Source organism: Phycodurus eques, chromosome 11 (genome assembly GCF_024500275.1).
Source record: "Phycodurus eques isolate BA_2022a chromosome 11, UOR_Pequ_1.1, whole genome shotgun sequence".
Taxonomy (NCBI): Eukaryota; Metazoa; Chordata; class Actinopteri; order Syngnathiformes; family Syngnathidae; genus Phycodurus; species Phycodurus eques.
In genome coordinates, this window is record NC_084535.1 from 14,512,309 (window position 1) to 14,532,407 (window position 20,099).

A 20,099-nucleotide genomic window follows, 5' to 3' on the forward strand; every position below is an offset into this window, starting at 1 on the left:
AGTGCACTTTTTTTTGTTTTTTGTTTTTTTTAGAAAAAGCTAGGGATCTTGCTAGTTATAAGCTGCAAGCTTGGCATCACTTTCGCTTGAAAATGTTACATGGGCGGATCCATTTTCTGATAGCATCATGCAGCGGAACTGAAATCACTATACATTCCTCGCATTATCATGCAGAGGGTAAATCTTTGTGAGTAGATGAAGCAGAAAGGGAGTGTCTTTCATTTGTTGCTGGTGATATTTTCAGTTTCCCTTGTGTTATTTAAACTTTCCAGCCTTTTATTATGAATTATTAGTTTTCTGTCTTATTCTCGCAGTGGCACATCATTATAGAGTCATGCTTAGATTGTGGAATATGCATTAAACGTTTTAACCGCAGCACAGATTCAATTTATGCTTGTTTGGATGTATTGAAATGATATAAAAACAAGATGGTCAAAGCCTGTATGACTCTGTGCGTGTGTGTGTGTGTATGTGTGTGTGTGTGTGTGCGCCGCGTCCATGCGAGAGGGATCATCTGCTTATAGCACCCAGCAACAGGGCTTCTTTGAAGCAGTGCTTTGATAACGTCAGAGCTCCATCTAGGTTGCCCAGCGTGGTACTGCTCAATAACCTTGTGATTTAGCTTGCAAATTATCTATAAGATTCTTTTTTGAGATGGCGCTCATTGCTTGCACATCAGTGCAACAAAATGCATTAAACTGGCTTACAACACACTGCTCTGCATGTGCCTGTCTGTATACTATCTTGTCTTTGGGCGAGTTCACATCCTTTTCAATGAGGTGCAGTGGAGGCTGCATGAAATTCTAATTTGGCTGGAATCTGAGTCATTAGGAGTCAACAGCAAGCAAACAGATGGCAGAAGAAATATGATAGATAATATGATGACAATTTTCCAATTCAGAGCAACCCCCTCATTTTCTCAATGAAGGACAAATTGACACTTTTTATTTAAATCTTGTAGTGGTCCATCCTTGAGATTGTGCCAGTGTTAAAGTGGTGGTGTAACAGCTGTACATAATAACTCAATAATAATCAATCAGTAATAACTGTAAGCTAAGATGGTTTCTGACTTTTCTGATACTCAGATGTGGCTTGGGAAACCTTTTTCATTGCCAATACGTGATTCATTATGCCATCTTTATTATCATCATCATCATTATTATAATGAATTAAAAAACAATCGATACCATCTACTGTATATATAACATTGTAGAAAATTATTTAAAGTCATTTTTTATTAGTTGAAAGTGGGAAAACATTAAGAAGTTGTCTTAGAGATATTAATAAAATATTTCTATATTGTTTTTTCTCATCTCATCATTTATTTTATTTTTTTGACATTTTGGTGATTGTAGCCGTTCTCTTTTTCCAGTGTCCAAAATCCAAATGTAAAATACAACTAATAGTATTTGAGCACTTTATTGTCTCCATTTTATCTATTTTGTAAACACATGGCGGCATGGGGAAGCATTTTCTGAGTGGAGTTTGAATGTTAACGCTGTGCTTGCGTGGGTTTTCTCTGGGTATTCCGACTTCCTCCCCCATTCCAAAAATATGTATGTTAGGTTTCACTGAATACTAAATTGCCCCCTTAGGTGTGAATATGAGTGTGAAGTGTGCGTGTGTCTGTATGTTGTAGGGATTTTTGAAAACTATCCATTGAACCAGAAAGAGAGTACACTGGTGTGTTTTGGCTGTCGCTTCTCCCTGCAGAAAAGTTTTTCTTTTTTGTTTAAAATAGCGTACTTTAACCAGAATTCCTTGCCGTACCGTGGCCAAAGGTAGAACCCGAGTTGGTTTTGCGTCTCGTTGCTGTAAATCCTCGCTGGCTGGGACCAGCTGCCTCGCTTCTAGCAAGCTCGTCATCTGCCACGCGGTGTTGGATCATTGCTGCATAACTTTCTCCCTTTCATTCTGCTACGGTCGCTCTCCTCCTCCAGCAATGGCTCCTTTCCGACTTCGGTTGTAACGCTGCCATGAAGCTCCGCCCAGGTCCTCGAGCTCGGCTATCGGATGACTTTTTCTCCTGAGATCATCATCTTTATGGCGGATGCGCAGAAACTATGCACAGAAAATCTAAATGGCTTTAGCCATAAACACGAGGTAAAAATCGTGATTTTTTTTTTTTTTTTTTTTTTTTTTGCGTGGCAGCAGTTGCAGTTCTTGTCAGAGTGAAGTTAGTAGTATGATATTGTAAGGTTCGTTCTGATTCATTAATCGGGCCAACTCAATTCCCAATTTGCCTCACCACCAATTCGTGCACAGGATAATGGATAGATGGATGGATGGACAGTACACACAAACAATACAATAACAAGTACTCACTTATCCTAAAATCCTATCCTGATAGACCTTTTGTTGGTTACATTTTATATGCGTTCTTGCCATTCACCATTGTCACAGCTTATCTAAAACTGGGTTTAAGCACCTTACAAAGCCTAAAATAGCATCACATTCAACTACATTGTGCCAGCCTCCTAAGCTCAGCTGTTGCGAAGTGGATCAAAGAAAAGCATTGAGTAATGAGGTATTCCTCTTCTTGGTCTGCATGGACTAAATGCTTGTCGCTATTTTGGGATTTTAAACTCTTCAAAGTGCAGCAGTAATGAAGAGCCCCGTTTGAGATGGTCGATCAGGAATATATCGAGGACAAGAAAAATAAACTACTCCCACTCAGGGCTACCGTGAGGAGTGATGCCGATTGTAAGGACGAATGAGTGACAGGGGCCCTAGAAAGTAGCATTGAAAGTAGCATTTCCAATTTACAGCATTGACATGGTGGTGCCCAAAGTGACATATTTGCACAGGTGGCACCCCTGCTCCCAGTGGTCTGCAGTACAGGCAAGGGTACAGGCAAGGTTTGACATAGGGTGACGAAATGGCTCACGGGATCACTGCGGATGCTTTCAGCCTAAAATTCCCATCATGCAGCTGATCAAAGCCAGTGTCCCGACAAAGGTTACGTTCACAGGGAACTTGGAATCTCTGACTGTGTGTTGCATCTTGTCCTGTTTGTCAAGTATACGGCACATAATTAGTTGTGGGACATTAATTAAATCATGCTGGAATATATTTGTAAATATGGCCGCTAATTAGGCCTGAGAGCATTGCTGAGCTGTGACGGCTCTGAAAACCTCTTGAGCCCTACAAATCAGGCTCACAGAAATAGTTTGGCATGGATGAGAGAAAATAGTCCAGCATGATGGCAAATCAACATTTCAACTCTGCCTTCCTGTTAAGTCACAGCCTGGTGGCCACGTTTGCTAATCATTTGTGTTACTATCAAAGTGACCCAAATCAAGTTTTTTGACATACAAGCAATCGTTTTTGTTTTCCTTGTCTTGAGTTACGACCACTAGATGGCGGCAGCAAACTCCACAACAAGCACCAGTTTAGCAGATAGTTAAGAATTCTTCAAAACAGAGGCTATTTATGCTTGCTTCAAGCTCTTTATTGCTACTCCCAGTTGAAGGTTAACATAAATCAAAACACAAAGCAAAAATAATTAGTTAGAGCTAAGTTCCACCATCAGATCTGTGTATTATACAGCATACAGTACAGTAATTCATATATATAAATTTGGATGAGCCAACATTTTCTTCAATTTCACCACAACAAAACTGAGATAATTGTTTTTGGCAATAAAGAAAAGAGGATTGCTGTTAGTAAATACCTGGACTTACTCTCTTTAAAAACCAATGACCAAGTCCGAAACCTTGGTGTACTGATAGATTCCAACCTGACTTCCAACAGTCATATCAAATCAATTACTAAAACTGCCTTCTACCATCTGAAGAAGATATCCAGAGTGAAGGCTTGCAAGTGCTAAGCGGACCAGGAGAAGCTCATCCATGCTTTTATTTCAAATAGACTTGACTATTGCAGGGGTCTTCTGACTGGATTCCACCAAAAGAGGATTAAAAAGCTGCAGCTCATTCAGAATGCTGCAGCTCGGGTTCAGAACAAAGATGTCAGAGCATATTTCTCCAATTGTAAAGTCTTTACACTGGCTCCCAGTCATCTTTTGAATAGATTTTAAAGTTCTGCTACTGGTCTAGAAATCACTAAATTGTTTAGGTCCTGAATACATGAAATAAATGCTAATGGTATATAAAATGATATTGATACTGGCTTTAAAGAACTCTGAATCGAATGTTCATTTTAGCCTTTGCTAAAAAAAAAAAGGTATGCTTATAATTTGGACACCCCTTATTTAAACTAGGCAAACGTTTTTGACCCACCCCGCTAAAAGAATCGGAATCGAGAATCATTTGGAACTGAAATCAAAATTAGGAACCGGAAGCGGGGCCACAATCGCTCAAATTCAAACGATACCCAACCATACCCAAGTACAAAAGAGTGCTATTATTATTTTATTTTATTTTTAATTTAAAAAATATTTTTTTATGTTTGTGTTTTGGGGGGGCTGGAACAGATTAATTGTATGCATTCATTCCATTCCATTAGGAAAGTTGATTTGAGATACGCGTGAGTTGAGTTACAAGCCTGGTCATGGTACAAATTAAACTCATAAATCAAAGTACCACAGTACAAGACTTTCCCATTCGTCAACTGCTTTTGCTGTTCCGCTTTTGGAATACAAACTAATGCAACCCCGAGGGACCAGTTTAGGAATCCAACAGAAGCAAAAGCTTGTATTCCTTTTCAAAAATCCGGAAGATGAGATTATTGTGCAAAGCAGTGTGACTCATGAGGGTCAACCAATCAGTTTCTTAAAATTGAGAGCAGCATGCTTTAGCTGAAAATAGCCAAATCTCATTCCCAAACTTCTGATGATTTGTTGATGTGAAGCTGTTAGAAACTTGAGGCACGGCTGTATCTGCCATCTAACCTTAAAAAATGATCCTTACACCTTTTAAAAGACTTGTTTACCTTCTTACTTGGACTGATTGCAGGTTTGATGTTCAAAGAATCTATAAAAAAGATGATTCATGTTTTTCTGGCTATTTTTGATTGACTGATTTTGAGTGTGTGTGTGGGGGGGGCGTCAAAATGAGGACGTTTTCTTTCCAGGGTATGTGTAGGGTTAAAGAAGCCAAATGTAAGGCTTGTTAATTATCATAGATCATTTTACACTTAAGACTATGTAAGTCCCAAGATGCACATGTCTTGAAACAATGAGTTCCATCCCTGGAACAATGAGTCCCTGCAACTTATCATCACGGAGTACAGATACAGTAATATGACGGTTGTTGCTTGGCTGTCCCGCTATATTGCAGATTTTTATATGTAAAATTTGTACCATATTTTTGTGTTTTCCATTGCTCTTGCTCTCTCTCAATATATTGTTTCAGCCTGCCACTATAGCAGATTTTTTTAGAATGATATATTTCCCCAAAATTATCACAATAAGCGATAGTATCTTTGATTTGTTTTTTTATGCCACTGATATAATGACATTATAGAGCATAATAATTCAAGTTCAGCCTTTTTAAGAGCAATCAACTTTCAATTCTAAAGAACATTGAACATCGCCATTGTAATGTAGAACAAAATAAAATATCTTAGATACATGAAAAATATAAATAAATCAGACTCGGGCTCTGTCCACAAAAATTGCGCTTAAACAAATATCAAACATTTGGCACATAGTTTTAGAGTCATTAACCCACTGAAAAGTCCCCAAAATGTCTTAAAGCCTGCCAAATTTGAATGAATTTAAGAAACAACATGTATGTACTCGATACCATCCATCCATCCATTTTCAACACCGCTTATCCTGGTTAGGGTCGCGGGACGCTGGAGCCTATCCCAGCTGACTTCGGGCGAAAGGCAGACTGCACCCTGAACTGGTCGCCAGTCAGTCACAGGGCACATATAGACACGGACAACCATTCGCACTCACATTCACACCGTCACTGAGTGGGAACTGAACCCACACTGCCTGCACCAAAGTCAGGCGAGTGTACCACTACACCATCAGTGACTTATACTCGATACCATACATTTTAATCCATTGATCTATCTTTGGCCGAGAGGCGGGGCACACCCTGAACTGGTCACCAGCCAGTCACAGGGCACATATAAACAACCGACCATTTGCACTCACATTCACACCAATGGGCAATTTAGAGTCTTTAATTAACCTACCATGCATGTTTTTGGGATGTGGGAGGAAACCGGAGTACCTGGAGAAAACCCACGCAGGCACAAGTAGAACATGCAAACTCCACACAGGCGACGCCGGATTTGAACAGGTCCTCAGAACTGTGAGGCAGATGTTCCACCGTTCCGCCCATACATTTTAATATCACTGTTATTTTTTAATCCTTATTTTTATTTATTGTATGAATGGCGGCACGGTGGACAACTGGTTAGAGCGTCAGCCTCACAGTTCTGAGGACCCGGGTTCAATCCCCGGCCCCGCCTGTGTGGAGTTTGCATGTTCTCCCCGTGCCTGCGTGGGTTTTCTCTGGGCACTCCGGTTTCCTCCCACATCCCCAAAACATGCATTAATTGGAGACTCTAAATTGACTGTGACTGTGAGTGTGAATGAATGATTGTTTGTTTGTATGTGCCCTGCGATTGGCTGGCAACCAGTTCAGGGTGTACCCCGCCTCCTGTCCGATGACAGCTGGGATAGGCTCCAGCATGCCCGCGACCCTAGTGAGGAGAAGCGGCTCAGAAAATGGATGGATGGATGGATTGTATGAATGTGGTCGTGTTATGTACTGTATAATTTCCGCTGCTTGTATGACTTCTGCTGCCTCTTGGCTTTTGAAAAATAGATTTTATTTATAAATAAGCTTTTACCTGATTAAATAAAGGATAAATGAAATGTAAGATAAGACCCGCCCTCGAGCTGCTGGACTGTCATGTGAGACCTTTACCTGTCAGTCTAATGACGCTGCAAATGAGTTCGCTGAAGTCAACTATTGCTTGAATATTGATAAATTGTGCCGCTGTTGGTATGGTTTATAAACAGTTAACTTTCCCATATGTATGTATGTGTGTGTATGTGTGTGTTATGTGGGGAATGATATTGATATTGTCGCGGTCGAGTGAGCTTTTAAGCTCCAGCCCTTAGCTCTCTAGCTTGTTAGCTTACCGGCTAGCGAATGTAATAAACAGTTAACTTTTCCATAATTGTCCCAGTTGAGTCCATCTACGAAGCAAATTCTATTCTTCCAGCGGTTTGCTTCATCGTGAATGGCGTGGCAGGTGTTAACACAAAAATTAAAATGTATCCATTGCAGAAAAAACTCCTGTGTCCAACTCGCCCTACTCTCCCTCAGACTGGCTAGCACCAAGAAAGGATTTGTAATTTTGATTCGCTGTGTGTGGAAGGTCTTCATCAACACACACACTTACACACACACACACACACACACACACACACACATACATACGTAGGGCGGGTCTCAAACCATGCGTCTACAGAGGCAGAATGAATATGCTTCATGCGTCCCTACTAAGTTTTGTGCATCTCAAACGCGGGACGCACATAAAACGTGACTTCTGAATTATTATCAAGACTTTAAAGTAATATTTAAAATTGCAAAATAATATTTAAACCTGCTACATTGTGTTAATATTTGTATCCGGCACTTTGCACCTGAATTTACATAACCAAATAAATACATCACATTTTATTTATGGGGGCTTCCTCTCAACGTAATCTGTCTGCCTGTTTTCAATCTCATAGCAATGCATAGTAAGTAAGACATACATTGTTTCATTAGTACACTATTGACATTCCCTAATATTTTGCTGACTCTTCTCATTGTAGTAGCAAAAAAAAAAAAAACAAATCTGTCGTCAAGAAATTTGTGATGCATGCCAGATTTTATGCAGGCCTGTTCAAGTTAATGACTCATCTCATCTAAAGAAGTAAAATGACTTTGATGGATTTCTATCTTGATCAAATCTGCTATTTGATGGATGCCAACAATTTGATTCCTCAATAATCTTGAATGAAGACACATCAGTTTTAAAATTCAATTTCTCTGAAGATAGCATTTTCTCAACAAACATAGTCTAAACATGCTCAGGCACAAATTTGTTACACGATTCAACAAAACTCACACGACATCACACGTTATTTTTCACGTAGTGACTAAAATGAGGAGCAATTAATTATGACTCAGTGGAGTGAGACTCACCAGCCGATTACGTATCATTTGCAAAACATATTAGTAATGCCACAGAATTCAAGACACAAGCAGCAAACACCTTTGGATGAATTACAAACAATTGTACTAGAAGAATATTTTCCAGAGATGGGACCAAGTCATTGTTTTGCAAGTCACAAGTAAGTCTCAAGTCTTTACTCTCAAGTCCTGAGTCATACTCTCAAGTCCTGAGTCAAGTCTCAAGTCGAGACATTCAAGTCCGGAGTCAAGTCACAAGTCCTACACTTTGAGTGTTTGAGTGTTGAGTCCTTTCAAGTCATGCTACCTATATATATATATATATATAATATTTGTTTGATTATGTATATATACTGCATTCATATATTCTATATATTTTAAAATCCATATTTGTATATATATATAATTTTTTTTAATAAACAAGTGCACTGAAACTTTATCAGAAAACTAGGGGGCTGATCAAGATTTTTACACCTTCAAGACCAGTTGTCAAGTGGCGAGGGGGGGGCTTAGTTTATTGCCCTTTCAAAACCAATTGATAGTACGTTTTCACTAATTCTTTGAAAATACTATGCTACGACTTACTTTTTCTCTCTTTATTTCTGAAGTGACAAACAGACCTGTCACAAATAAGAATTTGCATCCAGTAATGCTGCAATTAGTAATCGGGTATTCTACTGACAATTCCATCAGAATAATCAAGTATAAGGATAAAATATACTTTTGCTTGGTTAAATAGCTATTATGAACACACAAGAGAAAATGAGACATTCACTTAATAATGAACAACCAGTTGGTTTCCTCTTTTTTTTTTTTTTGATAACAGTATTTTTCTAAAATTCACATTGTGCATGTAGCAGGAAACTGCATTTTCTTGTCTCCAAACATTTATAGTGAGGCAATTTCTAACACAGATATAAATAGATTTCAGTTTAAACTTGGTATTTCTTGTGAGTATCAAAAATATAAGTTATTAATTTTAAAAAGAGGAACACAAGTTTGTCATCTTGTTATAAAAGTACAATTTTATACCAGGGGGCACTGTGTAAAAGCAGAAGAGGCGAAGAAAAGGACATGAAGAAGAAGGTAGTTTCATGTTAGCTGTGTTCTGATCGATTGGTAAATGAAGTGAATAAAAAAATATATACAGTACAAGACTCATTGAGAGCTCTACACTGACTAAATGAGACTGTAATTTAAAGGAAGCCCACACAGCGCACGGCCGGCCCGCAGTGTAACTATTTGAGTGATCCCTCAGAAAGGTAGCTGCTAACGCTAACGAAAACAAGCATACGTGACGTCAAGCCGGGCGATTCCCGGAATCCAATTTATTTATTTATTTTTGTTTGATTTTTTTGCTATAATTAATGTCCTTATTGTTACATTAGATGTCGTTGTCGCTTCTGCGTATGTTAACAGTGGTTCTTGGAATGCATAGCTTTATTTAGCTGTCACATTTATTGCTGATTTACATTGTACAATTTTTGTTGTTGTTGATTTTTGTTTGTTCCCGCCCCCCATGTAACCATCACTTTAAGATAGAGTGTGAAAGAATGACCTCTTGCTCAATTCCTTTCCCGGAGTGTGCCCAACAGGTTTTGGACTCCTTAAAGACAATAAGATTTAGCTATGCAATAAAAGCATGGGACACAGTCCAAGTCATATCACAAGTCACTGCTGTTCAAGTCCAAGTCAAGTTGCAAGTCTTTTAACATCTTGTCAAGTCAAGAGTCATCGAATTTATGAATCAAGTCCAAGTCAAGTGACGAGAGTCCACACCTCTGCTATTTTCTCATCTGCACTGTCATAACTGAAATGGCAGAATAATATATATTGCAAATGAATACATTATTGTTATTGCAACTTTTAAACCTAGTCAATGCATAAGTGACTTCCATCGGGACGTTCATCGGAACACGATCAGTTAAGGACGTGGGTTTCGGCTTCATCATAAGGAGGAACTCGGCATTTTTCATAGACTGGGGCTTTCTATTGCCTGATTTACTAATATAAGCAATGTGATTGCTTTGACTTTTATCTTTTCTCCATCACCTGCTCTGCATTTTGGAATGATTAAATCACCTCACTAGGACCATATATATGTATATATATATATATATGTATATGTATATATATATATATATATATATATATATATATATATATATATGTATATATATATATATATATATATGTATATATATATATATATGTATATGTATATATATATATATATATATATATACATATATATATATATATATACATATACACACTGTCACAAGTTGTGTTGTCTACCACTCAAAGTGCATTGGACTTAGTTGCTGGTAGAAGTTTAGTCAGTTATTGGAAATATATAAATATATAAAGTTGCTTGAATAAAATGGTTGAATAAAGCTTTCCTTTTGTCAGTGTTGTCATAGCACTTTGTCCTTGTGTGGAAGAACAAAGTGAGCATGCATTACAAAAGTACACATTTGAAAATACAATACATTCAGTCATTTGGACAAACATAATTAAATGAAACAATAGAGGAAACTGTGGATCAATCGCATGTTATGTCCATGACCCCCTCCTCTGTGGCTTTCTTACAGTTTACACATTTTACTTTCATTTTGGTTTCCTTTTCTGGGTAGGCGGGAGAGTGGGAGGGAGGGGTGCCAGCTTGATTGACGTGGTAGTCAAGTAAAAGCGATGTGAGTTAATTTGCATGTTTGCTATGTGTCGACACTCTGCTTACAAGCTCAAGTAATAATTTGAGTTCACCCTTAAATTTGTTGCATTGTTCTATGCCCTAGAGTGAAGGACAGATTAAATACAAACATGTGTGGTCTTTGTTTCGAGCCATGTACTGCAGTTGTTCCCAACACCCTGACCAAGAGTATGTAATAAGTTTTGTTGTCTAAGCCTAGTTTTCATATCAACCTCTATTTTGTCTCATAGAATATGGAATGATCGGAGAGCATACAGTAAAAAGTCAGCGGCCAAGATCAGTTCATGACACAAAGGCCCTGCAGGAGCAAGCTGAATCTGCTAAATTTATGGCACAAACTGGTAATATAATAGTTATATTTCCCTATTTTATTTTCTTAACTAAACTTAATTTCATCATGCATGTTCTCTCTTGTACTGCACCTTCTTGAGTGGAAATGTTTTGCATTATTATTATTTTTCCAACACATTCTCTATGACTACATAAAAAATAATAAGACATCTTTCATTTATTTATAATTTACTTTGGAAATGGAACATAAATGAATTTTTGTGGGTCTCTGTATTATATTTTCACATAGAGGTTTACTCATACAGTGTAACACGGGGAATATACATTTAAAATTAAATCCCAGTTGTAGTTGTTCAAATCCTCTAATGCGTAATAAATTAAATGCTATTAGGCTGATAACCAAGATAGGAACAACATATTTTGTCCAAGTGGTAATGTGACTTTGACTTTAAGTGGAGCTTAATAAATAAAAACTGAAAAGTAAAATCAATCATAAAAATGACTATTATAGCATACAAATCCAACACTTTCAATAGAAAGTCGTTTTCATTACAAAAAAAGCAATGACAAAGCACGATCTCGAGTTCACTATCATGTTATTATTATAATTTAAGTTGATTTAAGTTTATTCAAAAAATATTTAGATTTTTAGTGGGTTATTTCCTTTGGAGATTTTTGTTCTTTATTTGGGGAAAATAGTGACCATTTGTTGTTCTGTTTACAATGCTGTCTGTTTGTTTTTTTAAACACTGTTCATAACCATTTTAATTTGCAACTGACCATCTCCCCAAATTAACACCCACTCATTAACACTTCATGTAACACACGCTATAGGTATGTTGCATCCCTGTCTAGGTGTTTCCTGTTCTTCGTCCTCACATTATTTACACTCCCTGTGCTGCCTCATTCAACAAATTGATCCACCTTCCAGGCTATTTTATAATCTACAAATTTGGTGGCAGAGTTTTGATACTTAATCGATTTAGCTCATGTAGTTAGGAGCTGATTTAAAACATACGGAGCTTCAAGCATTCACTTTACCTCAAAAAGCCTAAATAAAAATAATACTTCAGTTGAAAAAAAATAAATAATAAATGACCAAAAGATTTGGGTATTTTGTTCTACCGTGGTGTTGGTGATTCAAACTTGCTGATCATCAGGATTGGATTTTTGTGGGTTTGATGTCATTTGGACGATTGCGAATATGACGAATATCTACGAATTGCTCAATAATCTTAATATAAAAAAACTCAACACCTACACAATGATAATTTTAAAAATATCAGTGGTAGCTCTAATATTAACAATAAGAAAGCCCACATTTGTCAAAAAGCCCTACAACACAGAACACATTGCACATCCTTTTGATCTCAAACAGGAACTGGTCATCTTTGGGGTGATTAACACCATTAGATATGAAAATATTTGGAAACAAGAACTCATACAAATACGACTTTTGTCAAAGAAATTAGTTTAGCTGCAGTGGATGGCAATACACAATTCAGAACTCTTTACTAATACCCATCAGTTTCTATTTTATTTTTTCAGATGTCATCATCGTTGCATGTCGCCATGTTCTTATGAAGTTTTATTTATTTATGGTCATTTTTACCTTGCTTCTTCAACATGTTTTTGTTTCACTGAAAGGCTTGAAAAATTTATAGCAATGAACTGAAAGAAAGTTAGAATGCTACAATGTTTACTGTTGAATTTTTTATGCCCACATTTCTGTGATCTTTGCATAAATACACATTTGTTTTGACCTGATCAAGTGATGTGTTAAACTACGTGATTTCTGTCAAAACAATCTATTCAATATTTGTCAAAGATTACAGAAAATAATATAGAGTGTAGTGCACCCATTCGGATGTCTTTAAATCTTGAAGATCCCACCTCTTTTCTGGCTAACGTTGGCCCCTCCCTATTTTACTGCCCAACTTGCCCCACCTTAGCCGTACCCCAAGACCATATTGCTGCATTTAACTAGTGTCACCCTTCTCCCATACAGGTGAATCAGGTGCAGAGGAGTGGTCCCAGTGGAGCTCTTGCTCTGTAACATGCAGTCAAGGGTCGCAGGTGCGAACAAGAACATGTGTCTCACCATACGGAACACACTGCAGCGGCCCTTTAAGAGAATCAAGGGTTTGCAATAACACTGCCCCTTGTCCAGGTAGTGTTAGCAGCAGATTCTTGTTGATGTTTTTTACTCATTTGTTGTTGAAATGGCAGGAAAAGTGTTGTATCGGAATGTGTCTTACATTGTATGATTATCATCATTTTAATCAAGTGTTTTTCGTTATAGTTATTTTATGAATGTGTGTGTGTGTGTGTGTGTGTCTGTGTGTGTGCGTGTTTGTCATTATCACCTCTATGATTTCACCATTTCACATAACTGAAAGGCACCTCATCAGCAGCAAAATGGTTTAATGACATTTGGTTGTGTATGGAGCTTCAAATGATAAGACATCAGCGTCATTTCCTGAAAGATTATCAGGGAAACTCAAAATAGCTTGGATGCGTTTCTTAAAGCACACCTTCCACTCCACAACCCCCACCCTCAACCAACGATAATGTGACAGATGACTCATCACGTAGCAGCATCGGGTTTATGATTGCGGTGTCTTTCTGTCATTCGTTCAGGTGCTTGTTGATGGTCAAGAATGTTTAAAACGTTCTTAGAATACAAACTGAAAAAATATCAAATCCAAAGAAGCTAAAATATATTCACCTTAGTGCAAAAATACTAAATATTAATTTCTGAACTAGGGGTGACTCAACAAAAGCTACCAAAAATGTACAAGGCCAGAAATAACACCAGATGAAAACTTCATGGTTCACTTATGGGGCAGGAGTTGCTCAAGCGGCTCAAGCTGTGAAGGAGTGGCTCACGGCTCAAGCTGTGAAGCTGTCAGGAATCCGGGCGGTCCTGCTGTAGGTGATCCAGGTCTTTGATGATGCCAGAGTTCATGTTTGTTTGATTCTTGTTGGATACTGTGTCCATGTGAGCAGGTCAACTTTACATGTTTAAACACACTTGTAAGACAAAAGTAAAAAATAGCTATTCAAAAAATGTTTTAAAAAAAAGATACAAGGTGTGCACGTTTGGTCCACTTCACTTAGCATTTAAACTGACATTTTTATCACTGGGGACAAAGTTGGCCAAAAAAAACCCCATATTGAATTCATAAAGGCACAACGTGATTGGACTGCGTTTGTGTATGGTGAAACATAGTTTTTATAAACACAAGCTGTCTGTTGGGTTACATATGTTATTATTTATTGTACTTTTTTATCAGTTGAGATGTCATGAAAAGCTTCCCACAACACAACGCACTAATGCATGAAGATTTCATCACCTGCTCATTTTTACATCACAAATTTTGTGCTGTCATTTTAACAGTGGCCTTGTCTTTTTCCAGTGTAGTGTTCAGACTCCAACTGAAGTAAACTGTTCCGCACCAGTGTTCACGTTGCAGAGCCGCTTGTTTGGCACTTTTGACCAAATGAACAGCACCAGCAGAGCAAACACATCCACAGTTGGTTTGAACCCAACTAAAGCAGACAAGTGTGAACACTGCCTTGTGCTATGATTTGATTTAAAAATTACATCACTGCTTGATCAAAGGATGTGATGGTGCTGTTAAATCAAGGTTCTAAATGCTTCCAATAGTATGAAGTGGCCAATTTTCAAAGCTAAGGGAGACATTTTTGACACTTTCGAATCTGTGATGTATTATACTTGATTTTAGATGCATCATGTGTAAGTGGGAATTTGGCTGTGTTATAAAGTGTCAACATCCTACTGCGCAAGAGAAATGGAGTGAGTCATTTCAAATAGCAGCTGATTGAATACCAGCTCTAGTGTGACTGCTATTTAGAGCTAACAGCATTAGGAACTTGGATTCGTTTGAAAAAAATTTTTTATAAAAAAACAGACTTCACAGCCACATTCTGGAATTTAGTTCATGTATTTCTTAGTCCCCTTTTGTACTTCTGTTTGGCCAATTTTGCATCCAGATTATTCTTTTACAAAGTTAAAGAAAGGAAACAAAACTCTTAAGTAATTTGGATTCTTCTCACCTAAAGAGTGTCAAGGTAATATGTGGTCTGGAATTTTCCAAAATGACACACATCCATCTGGCGGGATGGCTGCTTGGCGTGGGGGCTCCCTTCTCATGCCCCCGTGGCTGCTCTCCGGGGTGCCGCCCTTATCGTTCCCTTGTTCGGCGCCCCTATCCACCCTCCTTTCCACCAAACAGGGGACACCGTCTGACCCGCGGGCGGGGTGGGGACTGGCTATGTTGTGGGGCCAGCCGGTTGGTGGGGGGCCATCTTGCTCTCCTGGGGATAGGGGAGTCGGGGGTGGCGGGGCGCGTGGACTACCCTGGGTCCTTCGGGAGGGAGTGGGAGGTGTCCCGTCCACCGGGCCACTCTCGGGTGGGCTCCTGGCCCCCCCGTCTCTCGATTGGATGGGGTGGGGTCCTCAGCCCTCGCGATGCAGGCACAGCAATTACAGCACACCTCCGACAATTGTTGTGCATGTGAAACGGTTACAATTCACTTGCACGTGTCTGCAGACACACATCCCTGGGACTTATTCGCTGGGTGTGGAGCCATTCACAACATTGTGACAAATAACTTATAACTACGCATATTTCTTGGGTATCCCCTGACTTACACTCTTGTCCTATAGATGTTTATAATTTACATAGCCACTCCCACCACGCTTCAGATGCACACCCGGGTCCACAACCCCTGTCCTGCATGCTTCCCCTCCAGTCCCTGTCCTGTCCAGCCCTGTCCTAGCTTGTCCCGTCCTTCCCTCACAGGGTGTAGCACAATTGCCTCATACAACACTCGATTCTCATGTGTCATTGTACTAGTTATATAATGCTTTACTTCCTTCATCTTGTTTACAGCTAGCGTCTTGTCTTTTGTTGTCTTCTTTTCCTTTATTATTTAGTTACCTTTTCGCTCTCTCCCCTTTTTGTTGTTTCTGTCACTCCCCTTTAAAATCCTTGCCCTGTTTGACTGAACGACAGTAATTCTCGATAAATATCCATCAGAATGCAAAGAAACCACAGTGTCAGCTTCGAAAAAGTCCACTGTGAGACAGTAAAACTGTTCCGGCATAAAAGGGATACAGATCCACCTTTTTGCTTGACCTAACAGCTGAACAGGACCAAAAAAAAATGTTATGGCTGAATGCATTTTTCACACAATGCACAGTTCTTATCAAGCTGCTTTTTGTTTTATTCCAGAAATGAAAAAAAAGATTTATGTGTTTCTTGTGAGAATTGAGGCACCAACCTTAGAAGCAAACCGCCAAATGGCTTTGTGCCATTAAAGAAAACCTTTCTTGTGTACAGTAATTTATACTTCAAATGAATTGACTGATAATTCTATATATAGAAGAAGAATGAGAGTATCCATATTGCGCCTGCCAAAATTAGAGGTATTTCTTTTTGCATGAAAAAAATATGTTGATTAGTCATTAATAATGAAATATCAACTCGTCTTGTGGAAAATTGGTATCTGTACTAACCTGTTAGTCATGCCATACAGACACCACGACTCATCCAACGAAGTACAGAGAGCTTTAAGAGTTTTTTTCTTTTGAATAGCTCCTTTTTTGACAGAACTCGTACTACCTGGGGCTACGTTAGGCTTTTGAAGGCAGCTCTTTTTAAGGAATGTCAGTCAATATTTTACATTTTTAGCTGAAAACTCCATATGTCCATCAATTCTCTTCCAGTATAGGAAAATCATTCTTTCACTGCACAGCGTAAATCATAATAGTTAAATATTTGGGGGGTAAACAAAAACCCACTTCTTCACGTTATAAGGATTATTATTGTCAAGCAATGTTGTATTTCATGCTTTTGAAAAGCATCAAAGAGAACGAGATTGTCAAGCCTCAAATGCATTCACACTTAAGTGCAATAACAATATAACTTGTCTTACAGCACAATTACCAGACAGGTATGGTGTTATTTTTTCTTTTGCACTTTCCAAATAAAGCGGCACTCAACATACCAAATGTGCAATTAAGAGAAAAATAATGAGGTTGCTGTATCTAATCTTATTTAATAAGAAAAACATTTTAAATAATTCAGAAACATTTTAGAGTCATTGATAATGTTTTTAATTGTGATGAGGACAATGTTTTCCTCATCAAAAGACAGGAACTCATGGTATTAGAAGGCGTTTATCTGAAGCATTTATCCGCCGTCAGCCAGTCGAAGCGTGAAATCTCAACAATTTCCTTTTGCTTGCACTTGATGATCTTTATATGGCTTGGCCTTAAAACAGTTGCTACTCTTCAGCCTACTATTTCAACCAATACAGAGTAATTTAAAAAGTGATCACAAAATCACAAATTGTTTGCCCATGTATTTGTTTTGAAGCATAATCTTATCCATGAGTTTCTCCCTGCCCGACACATAATAGACATTGTGTCCATTGCTATTTTTGATGGACTTCAGTTAGACACATCAAAGCAATGGCCAGAGGCAGGGAACTGGGACTAATGCTGACATGCCTTTGGAGGGGACAATCAGTTTGATCCTACAATACAAATACTCAACCACTGATCCTTGGATATGACAATTTCCTTTGTACATTGGGAGCTAGTCATTTCCCATCTACGAAGCAGCATAGTGTCGTAAAATCACCAAGGTCGGGGCAGAACCTTGAATCTACTGTATTTGTCGACTTTTTATCCAGAAATGTATTCAGTGTTCCAGGTCGCTGGTCAACCTTAGATTTGTTTGAAACACTGTTCCTATGACAAATGATGGAAACAGACATGGAAGTTGTTTTGGTGTCAAAAAAAATAAAAAGCTAAAGACGGGCATTGAGTTAACCCTTTGATGCTCAGTCGGATACACTTCGGTCTTCCAGAGAGTGGTTCGACTGGTGTATATTTTCCGAAAAATCAGATCCAATTCTGAATTGTGCAACCTCGGGGACATTCAACTTTACTTCATTTCTTTTTTTCCTATAGGGGTTTTCTCTGCATGTTATCCCTGTATTTTACGGTGCTCAACATAAATAAGTACAGCCCATTTTCAGAATAAACAAAAATTGAAATTTCAGAATTTTGTTGAGGATTAGAGGCCCATGTTGTTGAATTTGTGTGAATTAGAACTGTTTTAATCTAAAATTTAACTTTGCTCATCAACTTTCCTTAGTATGTACCCATTTTTGCGTCTACTCATATATGCTGAGCACTGTATAATGTGAACATTTCTTCAGTGGATGCATACCAAATACAAACTGAAAAATGGAAATGTATTGTAATATGCAATTTTCGCAGTGTTCCTCTAAATTATTACATCACCATCCTCTCAGTGAACAGGACATTGGTGGTTTCATGGGAGACAGCGAACAGCAAACCTTTTCAAAAAGAACAATTTTAAAGAAGTATTTTAATTATTTAATATCACTGTGAAATGACTGGTGCCAAGGCAAGACAAGAGGTGTCTAACCTATTGTATGTCTGCTACTCTGATTTCCATATTTTGCTCTCCAAAGTAAAACTTGGGGCCAATTGCAAACGCTGTCTGTAGTTTCAGGAGGAAGTTGCCATCAATCAGCTGTAATGCAAACTTTAATTTCACTAGAAACAACATCTTTTGCCAGCTATTGTGTAAAATTAGAAAGTTAGAGCAAAACACTTTTGTCCTTTAAAGCTCAACTAATAAGGAGGCATCTCATAATGAAGAGAAAGTGTGTATTCACTCATCATTAATGTCTTGTTTTTTAAATGTATTTGTCTGATTTAGGCTTTAACATATTGAGGAACAATTGTTGCAGTAGTGCGTCTTGAGGATCCAAAAATAAAATTGCACCATCTGGGTTTTACACTGATCTTAAAGATGAAATAATTGCCTGCCTTGGGAGCATTTCTTGCATCGTTTGCACGGCTGATGTCGAAACCCCTTTAATACTGCTTGCAAGAAATTAGATATGTATTACTGATCATTTATAGAGTAAGACCGCATTTTCAAAAGTGAGGATCCAGGCTATGGGCTGTCTGCTGCATAATGATTATTAATATGTTGTTGCAGTGAAGGATTTGCAGGGAGCATTGTTGGGCCACATTAACCTTTTAAGTCTGCTTAGCAGAAATTTTATTCGCAGTCAACCAAGAAGAATCAGCAATCTGCAAAATTGAGCGGTCGCGCCACACACCACGTACATCTTTGCTTAGAAAGTCTCTTAAAACAAACCAGGGACAGTGAGCTCTCATTCTGTGTGAGGCTTTGTTAATTAGTGTTCACCCTGAAAAGTTGAATAATGCTTGCCAAATATACAGTACATGACTGACTGGTACTTGCGGCTGAGGGTTTGTAAATTAAACCCCGCACTGTCCATGTGCTCAGTGTTTCATCTACTATCTTAATAAAAACTAATTACTTTTGATTGATTTCATTTCCTTTTATGGCTCAGCAGAGTTTATTATTGTCCATTTATGTAATGGCACGGCGAGAGGATATTGATCAGACCTGACACCTTCTCTGTGCCCGCAGTGCACGGTGTATGGGAGGAGTGGTCTCCGTGGAGTCTGTGCTCGTTCACGTGTGGCCGGGGTCACCGCACTCGGACTAGGATGTGCGCGCCCCCACAGCACGGAGGCCGGGCCTGCGACGGACCTGAGACACAGACTAAGCTTTGCAACATAGCTCTTTGCCCAGGTATCATCTGCTAGATAATCCAACAAGCATTAGAGAGTAACATTCCGGATCGTCGTACCTGAAGGTGTTGATCGAATAAATGAAAGATTCCCCAGCTTTTTCAGTTCAGACCCAAATTAAAAATGTGGTTCCAACCTGGGAAAATAATTGCTTGGCACTGTCGAATGAAAACATTTCTATGTCACTTTAACAATATCTAGTCTACTTTAAAGCAAAGTGTTTCCTAAAAATACTACACAAAGGACTTGTGTGTGTAATTGAGCACCACAAATCTAGATGTTCATA

The 20,099-nt window shown here is 38.4% G+C and overlaps 1 protein-coding gene across 7 annotated transcripts in view; it reads left to right on the top strand.

Annotated features, from left to right (window-relative positions):
• Nucleotides 1-20,099, top strand: part of adgrb3 (adhesion G protein-coupled receptor B3) — a 141,670-nt gene that overhangs the window by 44,843 nt on the left and 76,728 nt on the right. For 5 of the 7 annotated variants that reach the window (XM_061690007.1, XM_061690009.1, XM_061690012.1 and 2 more), the window contains exons 3-5: nt 11,055-11,165; nt 13,124-13,285; nt 19,650-19,814. The exons of 1 other annotated variant lie outside the window; for it this stretch is intronic. In XM_061690007.1, coding sequence (XP_061545991.1) covers nt 11,055-11,165; nt 13,124-13,285; nt 19,650-19,814 — 438 coding nt within the window. The remainder of the gene's footprint in view (nt 1-11,054; nt 11,166-13,123; nt 13,286-19,649; nt 19,815-20,099) is intronic. One more of the 7 variants, XM_061690010.1, reaches the window with a different exon arrangement.